Source organism: Mustela putorius, unplaced genomic scaffold (assembly GCF_011764305.1).
Source record: "Mustela putorius furo isolate JIRA1106 unplaced genomic scaffold, ASM1176430v1.1 tig00003962_pilon_pilon_pilon, whole genome shotgun sequence".
In the NCBI taxonomy this organism is placed as follows: domain Eukaryota; kingdom Metazoa; phylum Chordata; class Mammalia; order Carnivora; family Mustelidae; genus Mustela; species Mustela putorius.
The window spans coordinates 10,775,172-10,799,339 of record NW_025422106.1 but is presented as its reverse complement, the minus strand read 5'-3'; the positions used below and the strand labels follow the sequence as shown (position 1 = coordinate 10,799,339).

The following is a 24,168-nucleotide window of genomic DNA, read 5'->3' as shown; positions in this document are numbered from 1 at the left end:
CATGTGCCTTATAAGGGAAGAGGCCCTCAGGTCAGGCAGTAGGAGGCTTCTGGGACCTTAACCATGGTACTGACTGCCTTGGCCTCAGTTGTTTCATCTGTGAAGTGGGATAATAATCCATACACACACACACACACACACACACACAGAAATGTTAGCTTTTTCATGAGGACTAAATGAAGGCAAACAGTGAGGGAACGTGGCAGATAGGGCTGGTGCTTGGTAAAATGATGCTTGAATAGGGGCCCGAAGGAAGGGAAGGAGGGAGCATGTCGATAGTCGGTATCTGGGAGGAGATGGAGGCCCCTGGAACACCTGGCTTGCCGGTGGCTGTGGGAAGGCAGTGGGGGACACCGACAGGCACGGTCATAGCAGCGGAGATGGTGAGCTGCAGCCAGGTCCTGTAATGGTCTTGAAGATAGGAAAGATGGGGTTTGCTGCCACTGGGTGTGGGGTGGGAGAGAATTCGAGCACTCAAGGAGTCGCCTGAGCTTTGTGCCTGAGTCACGTGGAGCTGCTGTTCTGAGATGAGGAAGGTGGGAGGGGCAGGGTGGGTCTGGAAGGAACCTCGAAATCGGACGACCCATTCTGTCAGCTGCTGTGGGTCATCCAAGTGGGCGCAGCAGGTCAGCTGTGCGGTGTCGAGTTGAAGGGCATGTTCCCAGGAGGCCTCCGGGCAAGAGAAATTTGGGAGCCTGTATTCAGTGGGTAGATGGTATTTAAAGCCACGGGACTGGATAAGGTTGTTCAGTCTGTGAGTGTAGCCAAGGGCCAAGGTCTGTGCCTGAGGCCATGGCAACTTGTCTCCTTGGGTGCTTACTAGCTCCGGACCCCCACAGAAGCTCCATCACAACATCCCTTCCAGGTGGCATTATACCTGTTCTTACAAATGAGGACACTGGAGGTCAGAGAAGTGAAGTCATTTCTCCAAGTCACACAGCTCTGCTGACCCCAGTCAGAGTGGGAGCCCAGGACTCTGGCTCCCGGGCTCTCACAGGTCCATGGGGACCCTACCTGGTCCTGCAGGAGACTGGCTGGACTGACCTTGGGCAAGGTCAGGAGAACAGCACTTGGGCAGCTGGCCCACCTCCCTGGGCCAGGCCAGGAGTGACTCAGGCCTTGGCTGTCTCCTCTCACTTGGAGTGAGGATTGGCAGGCTGCTATCCCCCTCCTCCTGGGCCCGGATTCCTTCATGGGGAAGTGGAAGGCCTGGCTCCCTGGGACCTGAGGGAGGACAGGTGTGGGATTTCTGTCCCCCGGTCACTCAGAGCCCTGAGTTTAGGAGAGCTGAGGAGTTGGCCTCCAAGACCAAGACATCTGACAGGCTCAACGGGTTTCATTCACTTCCACTTTTCAGAAGTGGGTCAGGGGTTATCTCCCTCTGGTGTCCTGCTAGCACCTGGCAGCTGGGGTTCAGAGAGATGGAGCAGTTTCCCCAAGGTCACAGAGCCAGCTCTGGGGCCAGGCCAACAGACACCCCACCCCCAGTGCTGTCTAGGTCACATCTCCTCTGCTGGAATGTCAGCTAGGCCGTGCCCAGTCTTCTGAGCCTGAGCCACACGTGGCTGCATTTCTGAGGTTCCTTGGCTCCTAGCCCTCTAAGCCTGACTGGGCACTTTTGGCCCCTAGGAAGTGGGTTTCTAATTCTGGTCTCTCTCTGTACTGGCTGTGTGACTTTGTGCAGGTTGCCTGACTTCTCTGAACTGGTTTCCACAGCTGTGGAATGGGGACTATTGTGTCTATCTCTGAAGTTGTAATAAAGATGAAATGTGAAAGCGCCTGGCACAGGCCCGTAAACCAAAGTCGCCTGCCTTAATTCTTCCATGTGTTTTAAATTGCTTTTCATTTGAGCCATGCTGGTTGCAAAAGAGAGCCTGGCCTGGATGAGACTGACCCCGATAATGGCCCTTCTCCCCACTCCCAGCCATGCTAGCTAGCCTACCTCAGCCCTGGCTTCGCACTCTGCACTTGAGCTCATTGAGGGAGGGTCCTCACAGGGTGAGGGGGCTGGCATCGCCCCACCTGGTGGTAATTATAGGCAGCTTGGCTTTGGGGCCTGTGCATTCTGGCAGAGCCCTGTGGAGACGGTATTTCTGAACAACGAATCCCGTTTCCCCAAACTTCCCATTAGCGTTTCTGAGCCACTTTCTCATCGGCATGCGATGGGAAAAGTCTAGGCTTTGCCACTACTGGCCACATGTCTTTGAGCCACTCTGACAAGTCTTGGGGGTCAGGGTCTTCATGTGACATGTGGAGCAGGCTGTGGGGCTGGCCCACGGTTGGCAGCCATGCCATATCATGGCGCACACAGGAAGTGCTGCTTTTCTAGGCTTCGAACCCGGGGTAAATGGAAGAGGAGGCGGCTTGACCTGTGGTGTCTCCAGCTGCCTAGGCCAGCCAGCCTCCCCTGGGGCTTCGAGGAGCAGTACTTCTAAGGCCTGAAGGACTTGCCCACCCCTTCCACTCTGGGGAAGGGTTTGGCCAGTGTCCCGACTGCTCCTGGCTCTTTGCCAGGCTCCTGGGACAGTGGCAACACCAGTCAGGCAGCTCGCTCTGTTCCAGGCACTACTTGGGTGATGATCTTGTTTCATTCTCATCGACGTCCCATAAATACAAGTGAAGGCACTGGGCATAGAGAGGAGAGGACACTCCGAGGTCCCACAGTGGGGGAGCGGCAGAGCAGGGACGGCAGCCTGACTCTGAATCACTGTGCTTCCTGTAAACGGCAGGAATCTTCCTGACACTCACAGCCCAAGGGCCCGATCCAGGGGGCTGCTCATGGGGGAAGTGTGGCCCCCATCATCTTCCTTCTTCTTCTACCAGGGCTGGGTCAGGTCCTGGCTTCTTTCTCCACGGGTTTGCCCTTAGCCAAGTGAGAGTCAAGTCCCTCTATCTCTTAATAAATTGCTTGCAGGGCAGCGAGAAGGTGGCTTTACTCCAGAGAGGGTGTTAACACAAGGCACTGACCTGTATGTGTGATGACATCAGCATAGCAGATGGCAGGCGGAGGTCTTTTTTTTTTTTTTTTTTTAAAGATTTTTATTTATTTATTTGACAGATCACAAGTAGGCAGAGGCAGGCAGAGAGAGAGGAGGAAGCAGGCACCCACTGAGCAGAGAGCCCGATGTGGGGCTGGATCCCAGGACTCTGGGATCATGACCTGAGCCGAAGGCAGAGGCTTTAACGCTGAGCCACCCAGGCACCCCTTCCCGAGGTCTTTGTTAGAGGCCTCAGCGCAGGTTTCCAGAGCCCAGGACAAAGGTGGTAGCTCTAGTGTAGCATTCTGGAAGAGTCAGAACAGCATCCTCTGACCTTCTGATGTGGCAGAGGTGGTGGAGACATGTGGACATGGGGGTAGACCTGGAGTATCTAAAGCTGGCTATGGGATGCCATGTCATACTTGGCTTCCTTCCTGTGCTCATTTTCATCCCACTTCTCAGACTGACCATTTGAGGTCACCCCTCTGTGTTTCCATCTAAAATGGCTTTGGCCTCTCTGGGCTCCGAGTTGCTCGTTTGGGAAGACAAGCCGGTGAAAGAAGTTGGGTAATAAATCGTGCTTCACCCCGGGAACAGAATACTACTCGGGCATTAAAAATGATGCAGTAGATCTATACGCTCTGACAGGAGAAGATGGCTACATAAATTATTAAGTGGAAAAAGATGTTGTATAGAATTTATGGTTTGATCACATTTCCATAAAATAAATGCATACATACGGTAGTGGAGGCATAGAGAAAGTCTCTGGATGTAGATACACCAGAGTGTTAGAATAGGTGTTTTCCAGAAGCTGGAGGGATTATAGTTCTGTGACATCAGTGTCCAGAGGCTGTGTGGGGCCCAAGTGCTTCTAGTTTTCCATAATTTTTAAAACTATTTTACCTATTTATTTATTTGCGAGAGAGAGCAAGCCGGGGGAGGGGCACTCTCCTGTGGAGCCGAGGACATGACCCAGCTTGGCACAGTCTGCTTCTCCCTGCCCAGAGCCCAGTAGAGCTCAATCACAGGACCCTGAGATCATGACCTGAGCCACCCAGGCGTCCCTAGTTTTCCATTTTTCAGTACAGCCCACCTCTCTGGGATGGGGCAGATACACACCCACCCAACAAGCCCCAGAACAGGAGCCCTGGACAATTTCCACATTCCTCTAAGGAGTCAGAGGTTTGAAGGAGGTTAGCATCTTAGCATGGTGCCCCTGGGAAACAATATGCAGTCTCATTCCAACCTAGGCCAGGGCAGACCGAAAAGGGACAGAAGGAATCAATGGTAGCGCTAGATCTTCTGACCTTGGGGTGAGTGAGAGCCCATCTCCTACACCTTCCACACTCCTCTGCTCTGGTCCTTCTTACCACCCACCAGCTGTTTGACAGCTGAGATCATGGCAGGCAAGAGCATCATGCGGATTTGGTCACACGAATGTTTCTATGTCAGCTGTTAAGATGATGACCCCAACTCCTAGAAAAGGAAATCTAGCTTTGTACCTGTTGTGTCAAACTTAAGAAATATTCTTTGATGGAACAGTCCCCTAAGGCTGCCACTTTTCTACAATTAACAAAATTACTGTAAATCTTGGAATAAGCATGAGAAAGTCAGAATTTGAGGGTTTTTAGATATATTCAACTCTAGGTTGATTGCACTAACAAAAATGTGACCTTGGCAGTGATGTACATGCCTTGTTGTTAGGGAGCTGGACAGTTTTCTGATGCAGATTTGATGGTACTCTCCACAAATCGGAGGCCGTGATGGTGGGATCATCAAGTTGGGACCATGATGTGGGAAGCAGAGACTGGGTGGACTGGAGATCAGAGGGCAGGATGGGGCCTGTACAGAGCCCCTCCTGCCTCAGATCCTCAGGGCTACTCGGTGGTAGGAGTAGTGGTTGCGACCAGTGGCCATGGTCCTGGTTCAAATCCTAATTCCTCCCCTTCCTCAGCATTTGTGCCTCATTTTCCTATCTGCGAAATGGGGGATACTAGCACCTACCTCATAGGAGTGTCAGGAGTCAGCCCACCCAGAACATTTAGGACGGTGTCCGGCCCAGAGTTAGCCCTTGCTAAGAGGTAGCAGTCCTGTGCTAGAACCCTGGCTGTTTGTTGCCGCTGGAGAGAAAGCACAAAGAAGCTGTTCTCCGGTGCGAAAGGCATCCCTCCCCTGACTCTGCCTCCCTCTGTTTCAGGTGGGACCCTCGGCCTCAGGATGCCCGGGGGGTGTGGATGACCAGCTGCCCCGGCCCGGATGCCGCCGCCCCGCGAGGGCCACTCCCCGAGGGCCGCCGGTGGCCCTGCGCCCTAGCCTCCCCACCCGGGGACCCCGCGCGCCCCGCCCCCGCCTGGCCGCCCAGGGTAGCGGGAGCCGCGGGAGGGAGCCCCCCGAGCGCACCGAGCGAGCGGCCACGGCTCAGGGATCCGGGGGCAGGGGCTCGGCGCCGGCCGCAAACATTTTCCCCCCGCGGCTCGGCAAAATGACCAGCCTGTTCCGCCGGAGCAGCAGCGGCGGCGGCGGCGGCGGCGGCGGGGGCGGCTCGGCCGGGGCGCGCGGGGCGGGGGCCGGGGCCGGAGCGGCTGCCTCGCAGGAGCTCAACAACAGCCGGCCGGCCCGTCAGGTGCGCCGCCTCGAGTTCAACCAGGCCATGGACGACTTCAAGACCATGTTCCCCAACATGGATTACGACATCATCGAGTGCGTGCTGCGCGCCAACAGCGGCGCAGTGGACGCCACCATCGACCAGCTCCTTCAGATGAACCTGGAGGGCGGTGGCGGCAGCGTCTACGAGGACAGCTCCGACTCTGAGGACAGCATTCCCCCGGAGGTAGGGGCGTGGCCCCGATCATTCACCGCCAGGCCCGAGGGTGTCCGAACCTCTTAGTGGACGTGGGTTGTTAGCCCTGGGTTGTAACGCGAGTAGCCACTTTCTCGCAGGAACCCCGTACCCGAGCCCATCAGTGGCCTTTTATGGGCAGGAATCATGCAGTCAACAAACATGGCACACCTAGTCGGTGGTGTGCCAGGCACAGTACCAGACCCCACTAAGGGGGTCATCAGAATTGAGGAGCTTGTTAAAAAAGCAGACTCTTGGGCCCTACCCCAACATACTGAAGTCCAATTCCAGGCTGGGGCCGTCTAGCCTGTATTTTCCTAGAAAGGCTCTTTTTTGCCCTTCTGGGTGTCCCCCTTGGCCAAGGCAGACTGAGTTTCTGCCGGCACAGAGCTCGCAAGACTCAGGCCATAGTAGCTGGGAGCGGCCAGTGCTTTCGGTGGGAGAAGTGGGAGCAGGAGAGAAGGATGGCTTCCCAGAAGAAAGGATAGCCAAGCTGAGGCCCAAAGAAAGAGTGGGGAGTGAGGGACAGGGTGTGCAAGGCAGAGGGAAGTGCTTGTGCAAAGGCTCAGAGGTGAAACAGAGCGAGAGTCACAAGGGAGCTGGCAGCAGGACCATCTGTCAGGACCTCTGGAGCCCGCAGAGACCCAGAACTTGAAAAGACCAGGCCATGGAGAAAGAGCCTAGGGAACGACCAAAGAGGAGTGACCTCAGATGTACTAGTTAAATTCCTCTGAGCAAGGCATGATGGCGGTGGCAGCTGGCAGTTTCTGAGCAGTTCCCTCCTTGATCAGTGAAGTTTCAGGGGGAGAGGGGACCATCTTGGTGCCTCAGGGTCCACCCGGCCCCACCGAGTCCAGTAAATGTGACCCCCTGGTCTCTGGAGGGCCTGCTGTGCTGGGTGCAGAAGGGGCACACGGAGCCTTCCCGTGATCGGGTCGCTGCCTGAGGGGGCATCTGGGACATGCGGCCCCGGACAAGACGGAAGGGCCCAGCAGATGGCATTTAACTCTGCTCTTCACTGAGTCCCAGCTGGTGCCGGGCACCATCCCACAGGCTTTAGATGTCTCTGTCCTTGCAATCCTCTTACACTTTGTGAGACGGTGAGTATTATTATCCTCACTGACGGAGAAAACTTAGACCCAGATACGGCTTCAGATTCCTGGTCCACACAGCCCCGCAGGCATCCAGGACTGTCTTGTCAGCCAGAGCCCTCCTGCAGGCCAAGACCACCAGCCCATGTTCCCCTAGTTGGTTTAGCCTGGGATTTCTCCCTCCAGGTGGAGGAGAAGCACTGTGGGCAATGACATTTGCCTCATTCCCGTGTCACCTACAGCATCGAGGACGGTCCTGGCAGATAACAGGCACCCAGGGAACGCCTGTTGAGTGAATAAATGTTGCTCCTGTCTTTGCACAGGTTTCTTTAGTCTCTTTCCTTGGGAGACCACTCCTTTGAACTGCCTGGATTAGCCAGTGGAAGCAGTCTCAGAAAACCCACATCCTCTTTGTGGAAAGGAGGGGTGAGTGTGTGTGTGTTTGCAAATACATCCTTTAAGTGTGAGCTGGAAGGAGAGTATTCTGCATCCTCTGACCCTTTCCGCAGTCTCGTTGATTCTGCGGTCGGCAGGTAGGGTAGCATAATCTTTCCTCCTTTGACCATGGCCTCCGTATCCACGGGCCTGTGAATCTCCAGGGGTCTTCACCATCCCCTCAATAGGCCTGCACTGTGTGTGCTTCTGTTTTTCTAAGACTCTTGCTTTCCGAATTGAGCCCCTTCTCAGCACCCCTCCTTGGCTGTTGCCCCAAACCCCCACCTTTGGAGCTCCGCCCGGCCCATCGGCAGGCAGTTCCCAAGCCAGCGGAAAGTGCTTCAGAAAATTTATGAGCAGCAGCTGGAATGACACTAACTGCTGACTGGAAAAAGGCCCCTCGCTGGGGGCTGATGGATGGTTGGCCGGCCCGGGGGGCATCCTTGCCACAGAGAAATATGTCCTGTCAGATCAATGGCCCAGACCCTAGCCCCCAGAGCACCTGGCAAGCATCCATCACCCACACTGAGTGAAGCCAAGGGGCCCCAGAGCTGAAAACTTCAGCACCTTTAGAGCCAGAAGAACAACCTCACTGTGGCTGGTGGGGTGGTGGGGAGAGAGGCTGAGGGAGGCCAGGAACATGGCTGGGGTTACTCTCCCCAGAGACTCGGGATCAGCCTTTCTGGAGCGTGCCTGGCCTGCCGCCTGCCTCCTTGGCGGTTCCTCATTCTTTTCCAGGAGCCTCTGATGAGCGTCTGGTCTTGCAGCCCCCAGAGGCGGCTCTGAGGAACAGGCGCGGCTGTGAGGGGAGGGGGGCCTCCTGGGGCCCCCACGGAGGCCTGATCTCCCTGAGTCTGGAGGCCGGCTGCTACAGGCCAAGGCCTAGGAAGCCCCAAGCAGCTTCCTTCGGCAAACAGCTCTCCCCTCCTCACCATCTCCCTCACACCAGCCTCAGTGGGGCCAGGCTGGCTGGCCACTGAGGAAGTTAGCCTCAAGGCTCCCGTCCGGATCCCTGTCCCCTCCCCGAGCAGCAGGGTCCGAGGGGCAGGGAGTGAGGGATGGGGACAGAAGCAACACTGTTCTCTGGGTGCGCCAGCTAGGTGCTGAGCCACTGTCCTATGCCAGGCCCCTGAGGTTCCCCCATGAACTGGACTGGAACTTGCAGTGTTCTCTCTCTTTCTCTTTCTCTCTCTCTCTCTCTTTTTCTTCTGGTGGAAATTTGGGCTAAGGAGAGCAGTGGCCCACAAAACAGCTACATTCTTCTTTTTCAGCAAAAGCATCTGTTTAAATACTTTCCGCCTGAAAGGAAAGAACGTTAGTGCATTCCAGGGCGGGAGGCCTCCTTGGGTCAGGCTGGCCGTGTCTGCACAGTGTGGCACGGTGTGTGAGAGATGTGCTCACTTGTGCGTGTGCCCGCCCACCAGCCCACCGGCCAGGGTGTCCCTGTGAGACCTTGTCTGCCCAGGCAGGGGTGGGCTCAGGGCGGGCAGGTGCCCCAGCAGCCCGGCCGCACCCAGGCTTTTAGAAGCAGTTCAGCATGATTTCTGTAAGCTCACTCGGAGTTAAAATGCAGGGCCTCTGAGCCAACTGACGGCCTCTGAGCCCTTCTCGTGTTCTTTGGAGGAGATGGGAACAAAAGTGGGGAGCAGAAGACAGGGAGCTGGAAGCTAAGGTGTAGGCCAGCTGGGATGTATCTGACCTGGGATCTCCTGGTAGAACGTTGCCTCCTGTCCTGCCTTCTGCTTTCTGCCCCAGACTCCTCTGTGGATCTCTGGGGAACGATCCAGGTCAGTCCATGGAACAGGAACTCTGGGCCTTGCTGCGCCCTTTGCTTTTCCCTGCCCCTCTATCTGGCTTCTGGATGTCCAGGAGGGAGAGGCATCCTGGGTACTCCCCTTGCTACCCTCTGCCCTAAGAATCCAACCAGGGCGTGTGGGGATTGTGCTTAAAGGATGGATCCTTGCTCTGGAGACCATGTCCAAGTTGAAGACTCACCTCTGAAAAGAGCATATGGCTTTGCCATGTCACTTACTCTGGGTCTCAGTTTCCTTATGTATAAAATGGGGTAACGATCCCTATCCTACCTTGCCAAATTGTTTGGGGTTCAGGCAAGATAACCGATGCCGAGTTACTTTGAGAGAGTGTACGAATGATGTTAATGTTATTTATCAGAAGTTGAAGGAGCAGGAGGCTGGCTGAGGACAAAGCAAATTGGCATTTCAAAGTAACCCATGTACCGAAAAGTACGGGAACCATACATGTGCGGCTCAGACCCGGGTCAGGAAACATCCACAGAGCCTGGAATCCCCCTGGTGTCCCTCCCAGCCTGCTGCAGCCCCACAGAGGTCCTACTGCTCCAACTTCTAGCCCCGTGATTTGTTTGGCCTGTTTTTAAACCTTGCTTGGATGGGTAATGCTGCTCTGAACATTCTTCTGGGGACATGTGCTTTCATGCCCGTGGAGTAGGTTGGAACTGTAGGGTCAGAGGCAGCCATGCATTCAGCTCTATAGAAAACGAGGCAGTTTGGCAAAGCAGTGGTCCTATCTGTTTACGCTCCCCCAGTGGCACGGAGCTCCCTTAGATACCTCCTTGGCAGCCCTGGGTTTTGTCTGAATGTTATTCAAATTCAGAGAACAGTCGTTAACACGTCTTTTTGTTGTTGTTTCTGATCTAGATCTTGGAAAGGACTTTGGAGCCTGACAGCTCTGATGAAGAGCCCCCGCCTGTCTACTCCCCACCAGCCTATCACATGCACATGTTCGACAGGCCTTACCCTCTGGCACCCCCCACACCACCTCCCCGGTGAGAACCCAACTCCCCTTGGAGCCCAGGGCGGTGGGGAAAGGGATCAGTCGCTGAGGTTGAGTAACAAACGCCATGGGAAACTAGGATGGACCCCTCGGGGTATTGTTCCACCAAGAACAGGCTTCTGCTGCAGCAAGAGACACTGCAGTTAGATAACAAGGAGAACTTCCACACGGGAAGGAGCGCAAGCACAAACCTTCACTGAATGGCTCCTCTAGGCTAGGTGCTACGCTGAACATGAAATGGGACAGAGAGCTACATGGGGCTTGGCGCTGCCTTCCGGAATCTCACAGTCAAGGCCCCTGCAAGTGGGAGAAGCAAACACAGGGACTATGTATGGACACTTGCCCCACTGAGATCATGGCCCACATTGCTAATTGACCACTGGGCTCTCTCCTGCTCAGTGGAGACAGAATGTCAGAATCCCCTTCCAACACAGCACCTCCCAGGCAGTTGGTGGTAACTGATGGGATGGATATCTATTTGGATCCCTGGTCCAGGGATGTCATGGGGATTTTTAGGCAGTGGGAGCAAGTGAGTCTTTTTTCCTGGAATAGTTTGGTAAGGGGAGGCAGAGGAATAGTAGACTGCTGGGTCCTGGAAGACTTCTTCCAGGTGAGGGGCTCAGTAACCTGGAGGGTTAACATGAAGCTCGTTGCCACCCGGTCCAGTAACCTCTGAGGAGCTTGTTTTCTGTGCCATGTGTTGGTAGCAGAGCTGCTGGAGTCTGGCTGCCTCTTTGTCCTAGAACTGCAGTTCCTTCAAAGGGCTCAGCGCTGGGGTGCTGAGGAACTAGGGGGATACGATGGGACAGGGGACCAGTCCCAGTGGATCTTTCCTTCTGGGGATCTTGGGCACCTCAGGCCATGGTCATGGAGACCTTTGCTGTGCAGGGAGGGGTCATGATGACAGCCACCAGCTCCCAAGTGCTGGGAACCAGCAAGGCCCTCTGTGTACACTGTCACGTTCTAATCCTTGAAAGACTTATGAGCACTCTGTTAGTGTCCCCCTTTCACAGATGAGGAAACTAAGCCAAAGAGAGTTTTTATGACTTTCCCAAGACCACAGAGCTGAGCTGTGAACTCAGGCCATTCTGATTCCAAAACCAATGTCATCGTTGCTGTGTCTGTCACCTCCCTGATGACAAAAGTCTGCACTTGCAGTTCAGGGAGCTGATGGAGGCCTGGAAGGTCATAGGACAGAGGGAACAATGTTTTGCGTCGGGGACAGGAGCAGAGCTGGGGTCTTCCCCTTTACTACAGGTGGTACCAGGAGGCTCCAGTGGGCTGGAAGGCAGGGAGTGCATGGATTGGTCTGGGTGAGGCCTTGGCAGGACTTGTGGCCTGGCATGGGTCATGGAGCCCGGTGCTAAGTGATTTCCCTTTGACGTATTATTAATTTTTTAAAATATCCCGAGATGCTTTTGCAAAACATCGAGCTTCTGCTAGGCAAAGTGGTTCTGCCTGTTTGTCAGAAGGGAAAACCAAGGCCATAAGAGGCAGAATCCCATGGTGAACCTGGTGTGCATACCCAGGCCCCATCCTCCCTCTCCCTGTCCAGCTGGGCGTGCAGCTGCTGTGAGGACAGGGGTGGTGCCACTCAGGGTGGAAGCCACTGTTGGGGGCAAGGGGACCTCAGCACTAACTCAAGGCTTAAGAGGACTGAGATTCAGGGCCCTGACCTGGAAACGAAGGCTTCACTGGGCCTGGGAAGGATACAGGGCAGAGAACTTGAGTCAGGAAAGAAAAAAAAAAAAAGTGCTCTCCTACCCCCTTCTTTCAGCTGTCCAGCTTCTGAGGCTTTAGGTGCTTTGGCTGTGTGGCTTCTGGCTCACTACTTAACCTCTCTGAGCTTCGCTCCCCTCACCTGTGGATGGGAATACTAATCCCCCGCTCAGCACCGCTGCGAGGATAGAAAGATACTGCACATGGAGCACTTAGCACAGTCCCAGGCAGGGATCAGACCTGTCACCTGTGCTTGACTGCTCCTTCCTACCCGGGCTGCACAGCTGGCCTCTGAGCTCCAACATGGAATATTGAGACCGGTGGTGAGCCTTCCCGCAGAGGCCAGTGTTCAGAAGAAGCAGGGCCAGGCTCTGCCCCAGGATGGCCCTGCTCAGCCAGGTCCACTGGCAGGCTGTTTCCAGGGTCTCGTTCAGTCTCTCTCTCCGGAACATTCATTTCAGCTGTTACCGAGTCTTCTGCAGTATGCAGGTGCTGAACCATCTGTGTGATACTGGGATGAATACAGCACTGCCTTGCCCCCCTGAGGAGATTAGAGGTGGGGGGAGGCAAAGACTGGGGGTGGGGAGACAAGAAAGTCAGTCTAGAGGAATTCATGTCCACACTGTGTCCTGATGAAGCAGAGGACAGGAGGGCGTTTCAGGCAAGGGAAATAGCATGTGCAAAGGCCAGGAGGCAGGAGAAGGGGAACCATTCGGGAACTTTGGGGAACTCCAGGAAATGGAATGGCCATGAGGCTAGAGAGGTGAGCGGATCATGGGGGCTCTGTGGGTCCTCTGAAGAGTTTGGCCTTATCCTACAGTCAGCAGGCTTGAGTTGGAGAGTGATGGGATCTGGTTAGTGTTTTAGAATCTCTGGCTGCTGGGGTTGGAGGGGAGGAGGCATAGCAGGAGGCCCCTTTGGCTCCTCCAGTCACCTGAGGGGCTTCTGGTGGGGGCAGGGTTTGGGAGCTTGGCCTACTGAGACAACAGGCAGGGTGACCCCAGTGATGAGTGCCTGGAAAGTGAGGACCCCTGGGCCCAGGTTTTACCTACACGGTCTGTGTGTCTCTGACACACAGGGCCTGACTCTCTCTGGTCCTCAGTGTCCGTTCTTTTTTTTTTTTTATATTTTATTTGTTTATTTTGAGAGAGAGAGAGCTAGAGTACAAGCAGACGGAACAGCAGGCAGAGGGAGAAGGAGGCTCCCTGCTGAGCCAGGAGCCCAATGCGGACTTGACCCAAGATGCTGGGATTATGACCCAGGCTGAAGGCAGCTGCTTAACCCACAGAGCCCCCCAGGCATCCTTCAGTGTCCACTCTACCAAAAATCCTGCCTGGAAGGTTTATATCTGAAATCCTTCTAGGGTCTGATGGTCCATGGGTAAACCTGGGGGTCTGATGGGAAAATTTTAGTTTTGGGGTCCTGGGACAGAGGGTCTGGGCCAGGAGAGCCTCGCAGCCTTCTCTCTCCTTCCACTCCTCCAGCCTGCCCTTGTGGCTCTCTCCGGAATGAGGAACGAAGGAGGTCTCTGAGACCCAGAGCTACCCCTCCGCACAGGCCACCTGCCGTTTTCCCGTTGAAATTACAGCCTTGGAAGTTTTTTATTTGCCTCTCAGCTCATTTCTGACATTCCTTTCCGACCACAATGGATTTGACTGGGCCGCCTGGGCTCAGGGCCCCCCTGGCTCTTGCAGCTGCGGCTGACCTCATCTTTGCCTTTGCCAGGGCCCGTGGCCCCAGAAGGGTTGGGCCCGACCTTTCTCGGGACCACGGGCCCAGCAGCCAGGGAAACTGGGCTGAGGAGGGTCTCCTGCTCCTTGTCCCCGTCCCCTCTTGGGCTCAGTAACAAAGGGCTAGAGGTGTCTCAGTGCACCATTGGGGTTCTCCCTCCTCACTTTCCTGGGTGACTTGGGTGTGGTTGAGTTGGAGTGGGTATCCGTGACCTAGGGGAAGACCCTGGAGAGGAATTCTCTGTGGTGGTCCGCATGTCCCTGGGACAGGGGGCATCCTTTCCCCTGCCTCAGGCCCTTGGGAGAAGTGAAGCCTCCAACAGGGACAGAAGGCGGCAGAGTGATACGGGGAGAGATCTGCCTCGGACTCGGAGTCCTGGGTTGGGTTAAAATGCAGGCTCTTCTCGGGCCTTCCCTCACCTGTGCGGCAGAGGGTGGATGAGGAGGGTGGATGAGGAGGGCGGGTTCCCTTGGCTCCCACAGCGCACTTAGCAGCTTGTTATCCCCGTCTGCCGCCGCCCCCTTCGCCCTGCCAGGCCACCCGCCCAAAATAGAAAAGGAAAGGAAGTTATTTCCACAGTCAGCGGCAGCCCGGAAAAGCTCCCCTCCAGTGAGGGGGCGGGCGGGATTCCTGGAGCTGGAGACAAATCAAAGCCAGGCGAGAGCGGCCGGCCCCACCGCCCCCGGCCCGCTGCCTTCTGTGTGTGTCATTTCCCTGATTCAGCAGAACACGTGTCCTGCGGTTGCCACGCTGCAGGCTGCTGAGGAGGGGTGGGGAGCTCCTGGCCTGACCCTGGGCTGCCCTCAAGCCCCGAGGGCAGTGCGGGTTGGGGGAACCTAGGGGCCAGGGAGGGCCCCTGCCACTGCTTTTCTTCCTGTCCCCACTGCACCCCCGTTGCCATCAGCAGAGGCCATCAGCAGCCTCTGCCATGGCACACGGACCTCCAGCAGGGCACCTTGCTTATGAAGAGCTACCCCTGGGCACCCCTTGCAGCAGGAACCTTTCCATCCCGCCTTCAGTGTGGCCTCTTCCCAACACTGCCAAAGACACAGCCTCACGAGGGGCTCCTGCCCACCTCGGCAGGGAGATGGGTTTTTCTATGAGGAAGCTCAGCCCAGAGGGGAGCAGGGTCTTGCCCAGGACCACCCTGCCAACTGTGACTGAGCCAGAACTAGATCCTGGATCCGCTCTGCTCTGTAGGGATCCCGCCATCCCCATGTCCCCCACCCCAGCCAACCAGCACTGGGGCAGCTGGGCTGGCTTCTGGGTCTGGTCACTGGGAGCACACCTGTTCCTCAGCAGCCGTGAGCTCGCACTGTGCTGGGTGCTCGGGCCGTGCCTGCCATTTTGAGAGGACATTCGTAAACATCCGCATGTAAACCCATGACACCCAGCTTGAGTGCCAAGAACACTGAGGGCTCCAGGCCTAGAGACCTTGAGGGCACAGAGTGGCCAGAAAGTGGGGACTGTCTTGCACGGGTCAGGGCCTGAGACGGAGGTTAGCAGAGGCCTGATCGGAAAGATGAGATAGAGCACTGGGCTTTTGTCCTGGAGGCCGTGGGAAGCTTCAGAGCAGAAATGCCATTCTGAGCAGGATCGCCGGTGTGATGGGCCGGGACTCCTGTGTTTGGGCCTGACTGTTCCCTTTTCGTTGTTACCTCTCATCCTCCAGCATCGATGTGCTGGGCTCCGGACCTGCATCGAGCCATAGGCGCTATCGTAACTGGAATCCACCCCTGCTGGGCAACCTCCCGGATGACTTTCTCCGCATCCTGCCCCAGCAGCTGGACAGCATACAGGTAATGGGGGTGCAGGGGCAGTGGCCTTCTAGCATCTCTCCTCGCTCCCGGTTTGTGCCAGCCCGTTTCACTTCCTGATGTTTAAGCCCAGGCTGAGCTATTTCTATTGGCCTGGGTTCACAGGGAAAGAATGCTGAACCAAAAGCCTCGTTTCCTGTCTGGGCCTGGAGGTTTCCTGTTCCACCCAGGGAAGGTGACAGCCCGGAGGAGTCTGTGGCTACAACCATTACCCAGGCTGGAGGGAGGTGGGCATGGGGGCAGCCAATGGCAGAGGGTCCAGGAACCTCCCCGCCCTCCTCTGGGATAGGGCTAGGGGCAGCTTTTCCCCCTGATGTGGGCACAGTCTCAGGCGCCCTTGCAGGAAGGGGGCCTCACCCTGAGGCAGCTAGAATAGGGAGAGTTTTGAGCCTGGACCTCTATGGGGAGCTAGCCAAGCTAACGCATGGCTTGCAGATCACTTTTCAGGACTGTTCAGGTTGCAGATGAGGGCTTGGGTGGCCCAAGGGGGAGGAAACATCGTTTTTAAGTCCTTGCTTCTTCCGCAGAAGAGAGGTTCCTTGCCTGCTAAGTTAGGTTTCGGCTGACCACTAGGGCCCAATAGCAGGTACAGGCCCCAGGGCGTGGCTGGAGGAAGCTGGGAAAGGACATGTGCATCCCCAGATACACATGGATGTTTCTGCAGCATGTGCCCTGGTGAGCAGCCATTCAAAGCCCTTACTTCCCTCCTCAGGGTAACCCCGGAGGCTCCAAGCCCAGGAACAGCGAGGGAGGCCTGTCCTCTGTGGCTGGACCCGGGCCACGGGACCAGGAGAACCGCTGGAAGCAGTACCTGGAGGACGAGAGGATTGCACTCTTCCTGCAGAATGAGGAGTTCATGAAGGAGCTGCAGCGCAACCGGGACTTCCTGCTGGCCCTGGAGAGAGGTGGTGCCCCAGGGCGGGGGGGGGGGGGCACTGCGGCCACTGCTTTGTGGCTGGGGAGGGGAGCTGGAGTGGCTTCAGCCTTGGGGCTCAGAGGCGGCACTGAGCTGGAGGCCAAGGTGGTCTTGGGCCCGTTGATATACGGCCCCCACCGTGTTATCCTGTGGGAACCCCAGAATTCTGCCAACAGGGACACGAGTCCCCAGCCAACTCTTCTCCTTCCCCGGGACTCAGAGGAAGACAGGTGTGCCTTTGTAGGCCCTCTTCTTTCCCCTGCACTTCGCTGGGTGCCAGGCACTGGCCTTGGTACCACGTGTCTGGAGTGGGGTCCGGGGGTGCCTCCAGGGAGGCTGGCAGAACTGAGGCTGGCAGAGCAGGAGCTCTCAAATTTTCTGACAGTTTGGGTTGTCTTTGGCTGGAGACCTTACTCCACAACCTGGCAGCCTTTCCCCTGCAGGGTGGGAGTGAGTTTCGAGTGGGGTATAGTGAGGGGCCTGTGGGAGGTCTGTCTTATGAGGTGGTCTGTCTTACCCTCTTATGAGGGTCCCAGTGGGAGTGTATACATGTGTGTATATGTCGGCCAGTGTGTAGTTGGGAAGAATCAGGTGTGCAGGGAGAAGGCGCCCCAGCTCTGCAGTACAGGTGCTGGGGGGCCTCAGGGTCTGGTCTTGCTTTGCCTTTAATTTAATTAACTAATTTATTTGAGAGAGAGAGAGAGTGAGCAGGAGAAGGGGGTGGGGCAGAGGGACAGGGAGAAGCAGGTTCCCCGCTGAGCAGGAAGCCCCACTCGGAGCTCGATCCCAGAACCCTGAGATCATGACCTGAGCTGAAGACAGACACTTGACTGACCAAGCCACCCAGGCACCCCTTATTTTACTTTTTTATTTATTTATTTATTTATTTTTTTAAGATTTTATTTATTTGACAAGACAGAGATCACAAGCAGGCAGAGAGGCAGGCAGAGAGAGAAAGAGGAGGAATCAGGCTTCCCATGAGCAGAGAGCCCGATGTGGGGCTCGATCCCAGGACCCTGGGATCATGACCTGAGCTGAAGGCAGAGGCTTTAACCCACTGAGCCACCCAGGCGCCCCTTATTTTACTTTTTTAAAAGATTTATTTATTTATTTAATAGAGCACACGTGGGGGCAGGAACAAAGGGAGAGGGAGAGAGAATACCAAGCAGACTTCCCACCGAGCATGGAGCCCAAATGGACGTGAGGCTTGATCCCACAACCCTGAGATCCTGAGCCAAGTGGAAAAAGTCAGACACTGAACCCACTGAGCCACCCGGGCGCCCCAGGGCCTTTCCTTATCAGTGAAGGTTCAGACTGTGTGATGTCTCAGGGTCCACCTAAGTGTGGTCTCCTGCTGTTCCAGGTGCTTGTGAGGGCCGGAGTTTCTGTGGCCCAGCTGGTTCTTGGAGAGCCGGAAGACATGTGTGCACATATTTTGTGTGTGTCCTGTGAGATCTGAGGGCTTGGTCTCCGGCAGCCTTCCTGCACCTCAGCCCAGGGTGCCGCTGGGAGAGAGCTCACTGTCCTGACAGCAATGTGGTCATTTTCCAGATCGTTTGAAATATGAGTCCCAGAAATCCAAATCCAGCAGCAGCGTGGCTGTGGGAAACGACTTTGGCTTTCCGTCTCCTGCCCCAGGTAACCTTGGCTTCCTGGGAGAGAGGTCTGGAGGGCAGAGAGGCTCAACTCCCTGGTTTCAGTTGGACTTTGCAGATTTGGAGTTTGGGGAAGGATGGGGGGGGAAAGAGGCTGGAGGGGCAGGTTCTGAGCCCACCACCGAGCCCGCCAGCACACTCACCCAGAGTGATGTGGCCCCTCTACTTGGCAGACTCGGACTCTTGCCAACCCAATGGCTGCTGGAGCTCCCCTGGGATTGGCTCATGTCCGGCTGAACTGCTCAGAAGGTGCCTGAGCAAGAAGGGACATACCACAGCATAGCTGTCCCATGGTGGGTGGGCTCAGGAAGGACTCAGAGACTTCCAACACTTCATCTCTGCCCTGGGGGAGCTTATGGTCTCATGGGGAATGCAAGAGAAATAGCCAAGAGATGGCTAAAGCCAGCAGAGCTGAGGACACACTGCTAAGAGCAGCTGCTCATGGTGAGGAGGGCATGGTTCTTTCCTTCATGGGCCGAGGCTATATCGGCCCTGGCCGGACCCCATCCTCATGCTGGAGGAAGAGAATCTTGAGCTTCATGTGCAAGATGGTGAAAGGGAAGAATTGCTTCAGTAGAGGGCCAGGCCCCTCTGGGAGCCCTAGCTCACTGAAGGACGGCCAGGATTGGGCAGCAGGCTATTGGGATGCACGAACAGGGGTCAAGCTGGAGCTGGGAACATGGGCAGAGAGGCCCAGAAGACCTGAGTTCCATACTGGACACCTGGACCCCACCCACGTGTCCCTGTGCGTGCCTCACAGCCCCTAGCCAGCCAGCGCCCCCAGCCACACATAGGCTGCCCACCGCAGAGAGAGCAGCAACAGCTTCTGCCTGAGGCCCACCTTACATCACTCCGAAGAGTGGGGTGGAGGGGCAGAGGGATGCGGAGCTCTGCTGATCCCGGCTCAAAGAAAGAAAATCCCATGGAACCGATTCATAAGCAACAGGCTTGGAGCTTAGGCCCCACCAGATGTGCATCTGGGAGTTTTAACGACAGTCTCTCGTCCTTGATCCTGAATGAGCTTGACACACGAGGGCTGCTGAGATGGATCATAATGACTCACAGGGGACTTAGCAGGCAAGGTGACTTGGGATTAGCTGAGCTGCAGGGTGGAGAGCAGGAGCTTTAGAAGGGCAGCGAGAGACACACGTGGGCGCTGGGTGAGCAGGGAGGCTCTAGGTGGCAGCTGGGTTTGTCTTCATTCCTATGTCTAATGAGTCCAGAACTTCATGTCTGGAGGGAGTAATGGAGGGACCAACCCAGGCAGGGAGGAGAAGGGAATCACCGCAGCCAAAGGCCTGCTCTGTGCCCGCCCCTCCCTTCTATTCCCGTAGTAGCTCTCACACCGGGTCGGGCTACAGGCCAGCGGCAGTTCAGGGTGCAGGGGAAACCCCAGTGCTTAGCGTCGGGTGACTCCCGTGATGTAAATACTCCCACCAGCTTGCCAGCATTACTTCATGGAATGCAGAGTTGGTCAGAGACGCGGGGAGCTAGAAGGCTGTGGGAGCGGCTCTCCACGCATGCAACGGACCATACCATGGTCCTGCTTTTTTTTTTTTTTTAAACAACACTTTTTTTTTTTTTAATTTATTTTTTTAAGATTTTATTTATTCATTTGACAGAGATCACAAGTAGGCAGAGAGGCAGGCAGAGGGGTGGGGGGGGGGGGAGGAAGCAGGCTCTCTGCTAAGATGAGAGCCCAATGCAGGGCTCGATCCTAGGACCCTGGGATCATGACCTGAGCTGAAGGCAGAGGCTTTAACCCACTGAGCCACCCAGGCACCCCAGGCGTGGTCCTGCTTTGTACACAAAGAAACCTAGCAAGGAGGGCTCTGTGGAGAAAGAAGTGTTCCTCAGATCCCTAGTGTCTTTAGGGAAGAATCCTGATCTTTTGCCCCTTTCCTCAGATGGAAGGGTTGGGCCGAACCCCTGTCTTGTGGGGCCGGCCCTGACCCACTACCCCCTGGGGGCCTTGGGCAGCTGCTGTCCCTCTCCAGCCAGCCCTCAGAGATGCCTTCCCCTTTCAGGAACCAGTGACGCCAATCCTGCTGTGTCTGAAGATGCCTTATTCAGGGACAAGTTGAAACACATGGGAAAATGTGAGTCCAGCCTCTGCCCCCTCCCCGTCTCTTCGAAGACAAGCCCTGTGGCCTCACAGGAGGGAGGGAGCCAGCTGGAGTTTTGAAGTGGACTCTTGGTGAACCAAAGTGACATTTTAATCGCAGGCTGGTTCCTGCCTCACTTCCCTCTGCAGCTGAGTCTGGATACAAATTAAGTTTTAAATCCTCTTGAGCCAGCTGTCTGTAGAAAAATAATAATGTGTGGCCCTCCCCACCCCCGACTCCCACCCCAGTTTTAGAGTTCATGTCCTCTGTGGCTTGAGGGGACTTGGCCAGGCCTGATGAGTGGAGGGGCCCATGCTAAGCCTACTTTCTGTGGGCAGGAGGCCCCAGGGTTTGTGACCTCTTCCCACAAAGTCCTGCCAGCCAGGATGCACCTAGCCTTCCTCCTCCCCTCCCCACCACACAAGCATGTGTGAATGAGGCTGCCACCCTTCCAGGCTCCATTTGGGGGGGGGGGGGATCTCGGATTAGTCATGGAAATCCCAGAACCAACTCTGGAGGTGGCAAAGGGGGCGGGGGAGGCGGTGGGAAAGACAGCCAAGAGTGTTGCTGACTGCCGCAGCTGGGGCAGGAATGCCTGGATCTCGGGCTGCCTGCCCGCGGGCCCGCTCTTGGTGGCCTGTGCTGCCCCTGCAGGCCTGCTGGGGTGGCAGCCTCCCTGCTGGGGAAGGAGAGGGCACCCCCCCATTCCTATCGCCCCGCTGCCTGCCACCACCCCAGGGCTGGCCCTGTGGCTGTGGCTCACAGGTCTCTCTGCCCCAGCCACCCGGAGGAAGCTTTTCGAGCTGGCCAGGGCCTTCTCCGAGAAGACCAGGATGAGGAAGTCAAAGAGGAAACACTTGTCCAAGCACCAGTCGTATCCTTTCCGGCCTGGCGCAGGGTGGGGGCGTGGATGCTGAGAGAGCTGACCCCTTTGCTGTGCTCTCTCCAGGGACTGGGACCTGCTCTGTGGTCACCCCCTGTGCCATGCGCTGGGAGGCCAGCCCACGGCCGGGTCTGGAGCCCCACTACCGGGCTGGGGAGTAGGCCAGCATATCCCACTTCTCTGGGGTCTTGAGTTATCTCATGACATCTTCACTTTCTGGCTGGGCTCATCTACTCTTGGGAGAAAACGTGGTTCTTCCACTGAAATCAGCACACTTCTCCCTAAGTTCATGAGTTGAATTGACTCATAGATCTTGCCGCCTTCCCATTTCAAGCACATTGGGCCCTGCCTTCTTGCTTTCAGTTTCTTGAGTAAAAATAAGGTTCTCCACGTTTTAACCCAGACTCCCACCCCTGCTTGTTACATGGGCCCAGGATATTAGAAGCTGAGCAGCCAAAAGGGAACAGAAGGGAACTCCCTTCTCCAGCCCCAGAGATGGGAGCTGGGTGAGAAAGTCGGGCCCTGGCTGTTCCCCTGATCCCAGGGAAAGGAGGCTTTCGGGAGTGTTGGGTGTAATGTTGGTGTGGTAGATGTCCCTGAGCTGGGAGTGGGTGGTAGAGGCCAGAGACAGGGACTGGTAGAACTGGGCGGATGATGGCAGTGCCCACGCATCGTTGAGACCGTTTTCCTGAATGGCCCGCCAGGCTGGGAGCTGCGGTGTCAACGGCTAACCTCCTAGACGACGTGGAGGGCCACACTGGTGGTGAGTCTAGGCGGGACAGGGAGCTTCATGCTAAGTTCCTTATCATCGGTGACCCTCCAAGAGGAGGGCCTGGTGTTTTCTGGGTGGACCCAACCTGGGGGACACATCTTGGGAGGTGGTGGGCAGGTGACCCAAAGAAATAGGTCCTCCCTCTTGGTTCACATGGTCTCTCCCTTTCTTCCACCCCCGCCAAAGGGGGCCCCAGCAGCACCTCCACATAGGTCTCTACCTGGAGCACAGTGTCAGGTGCTGTTTCCAGGGTCTCTTCTCTAGGGTGGGAGGGGACAGACACCCCGACCCATGCGGAGGGGCCTCACTTGGAGAACCAGGCGCTGTGCAGTTTCAGTCTCTGGGCCCAGAGAACTTTCAGTGTTCATCTAGTCCTTCCCAAAGGCCATATGGGCCAGAAGACACTGGTAGACCCGCAGCTGAATCTGATCCTCATGCCTCAGAGCAGAGGGCCCCTTGAGGGGTCAGGAGACATCTGGAAACAAGGGCTAGGAGGGTGCTCGAGGCTGTAGGGAAGGTACCACTTCCCCACGCATGCTACAGATGAGGAAGCTGAGGGAAGAAATTGTCCAACCTCAGTGATGGAGCCAGGCCAGCCGTCAGGTGTCCTAACCCCACGCCGTGCCCTGGTGCCTCTTAGCACCCATACATTCCCCACCCCGTCCACCCCAGGATCAGCATGTGCCCCAGAAAACAAAAGGTATGGAGAACCTTGGGTCGGCTCTCTTGCCTGGCCTGGGGGACATGCCTGATGAGGCCCCGCACAGTGGAGCAGGAGGCAACTTGCCTCTCCTTTTCAGATGAAGACTTTCGGGGACGGCGACAGGAGGTACCCAAGGTGGAGGAAGCCCTAAGGGAAGGACAATAAGAGGTAAGGCCTGGAGCCATAGCAGCCCGGGGACTGCCCAAGGTGGGGCCTGCCATATGCCCCACACCCCAGGGGTTTTCCCAGGGATCCAGGGGCATTGGGCTCAGGCAGACCCTGGTTTTCTTCCCCTATCATTGTGGCAGGGGACATGGTCTCTGGATGGAAACTGGTCTTTTGAGTTTCCTTTTTTTCTTTTTTTTTTTTCATTATTTATTCATTTAGCAGAGTAGTCACACCTGCCTGTGCCAGATCTTGGGAACAAGGGGGAAAAGTCAGTTTTGACCTTGATGGTTGACAGCCCATGTGAAAGACAGTTCAGGACACATACTGCACAGTAAGGGGACGGCTTAGGAAAACTTGACGTGGCCTCCCCACAGCCATGCACACACAGAGCTGTCCCACTGCCTGCTTGGGTTGGGTGCTCTGCAATCTGTCACAACCACAGGAAGAACCAGTCTCCCTCCAGGCAGCGCTATTGCTGGCCCCAGGCCCTCAGGCTGCTTCTCCTGCTCTTCTGTGCCTCCCTGACTGACAACGAACCAGAGAATGTCAGTGCCCCTTCTGGGGCTCAGTAGAACCTGTTCCCTGTTCTGGGCCCTCCCCATCAGGAGGTGGCCCACCCACCCTTCCCCAGGCTGCTGTCCTGGTCCTGGTGGCCAGCGTCTCCAGGGCCTCCCCGAGCCGTGGACAAGCTGGCAGGTGTGGCCCTCACGCTGTGATGACATGGCTCGCTGCCCTCGGGATGGTCGTTGTGGCGGTGGATCAACCAGCCTGGGCGGCTGGCCTTCACACCGCTTCCAGCTGACTGCCTCCCTCTCCGCTGCTGACATTCCCTCCCCTTTCCCCCGACCCCCGGGAAAACATGTCTGCTCCAAAGAGTCCCCCCCACACACACACATCAGGACCTTGCCATCATCATTTCTCTCCTCAGTTGTCTAGCTTTTCCCTTTCCAGCTCCTTCCTCAAGCCTACACCCTCCTCCTCCTCCCCGGCGTAAGAACCAAGAGTTTTCATTATTTTCCTTCATTGCCCAGCTAGTCCCGAAGTCTTGCTCTCCTGGGAGCTCTGCCCTTGACTCTCTCGATCCCACTCTCTGGCAGTCACTGCCCTTCTTCACAGCAACAGCAAGACCTCTGTGCAGTGGGCCCCTAACTCGGACCCTCCCTCTCAGTCAGTCTTCCACATCCGCTCTGCATACCAGCTGTGCCCACGGCCGTCTTTCCAGCCCTGGGTCTGAAGTCACTGGGAGTCAGACAGCTTCTCCTCTGGTCTTCCCTATTTCATTTCTCCTCTCCCTTCCTGGTAGACTCCCATCACCGGGTTCACCGGGTTCGCGGCTGCTAGGGTCTTCACTGCCCAACTTTTTCCCCCCCCGTCATCAGAACACCACTCTTCTGCCCTTTCTCCCTTGATGTTGGAGTGAACGCTCTGAGTAGAGGTTTATGAACTCCTCGGCCTGGTGTGTGGGGCCCACCAAATTCTGACCCCAATCTATTTTCTGCCCCTACAGGTCCCCTTGGTGTAGCTCCCTGAGCTACCGCTGCATTC

The 24,168-nt window shown here is 56.3% G+C and overlaps 1 protein-coding gene across 4 annotated transcripts in view; it reads left to right on the top strand.

Moving 5' to 3' along the window:
• Nucleotides 1-24,168, top strand: part of CUEDC1 (CUE domain containing 1) — an 81,585-nt gene that overhangs the window by 55,327 nt on the left and 2,090 nt on the right. For all 4 annotated transcript variants that reach the window (XM_045069927.1, XM_045069926.1, XM_045069929.1 and 1 more), the window contains 9 exons: nt 5,176-5,808; nt 10,019-10,146; nt 15,277-15,403; nt 16,134-16,326; nt 17,889-17,975; nt 20,020-20,091; nt 20,878-20,971; nt 21,685-21,743; nt 22,553-22,623. In XM_045069927.1, the coding sequence (XP_044925862.1) occupies nt 5,461-5,808; nt 10,019-10,146; nt 15,277-15,403; nt 16,134-16,326; nt 17,889-17,975; nt 20,020-20,091; nt 20,878-20,971; nt 21,685-21,743; nt 22,553-22,620 (1,176 nt within the window). In that variant the 5' untranslated portion in view covers nt 5,176-5,460 and the 3' untranslated portion in view covers nt 22,621-22,623. The remainder of the gene's footprint in view (nt 1-5,175; nt 5,809-10,018; nt 10,147-15,276; nt 15,404-16,133; nt 16,327-17,888; nt 17,976-20,019; nt 20,092-20,877; nt 20,972-21,684; nt 21,744-22,552; nt 22,624-24,168) is intronic.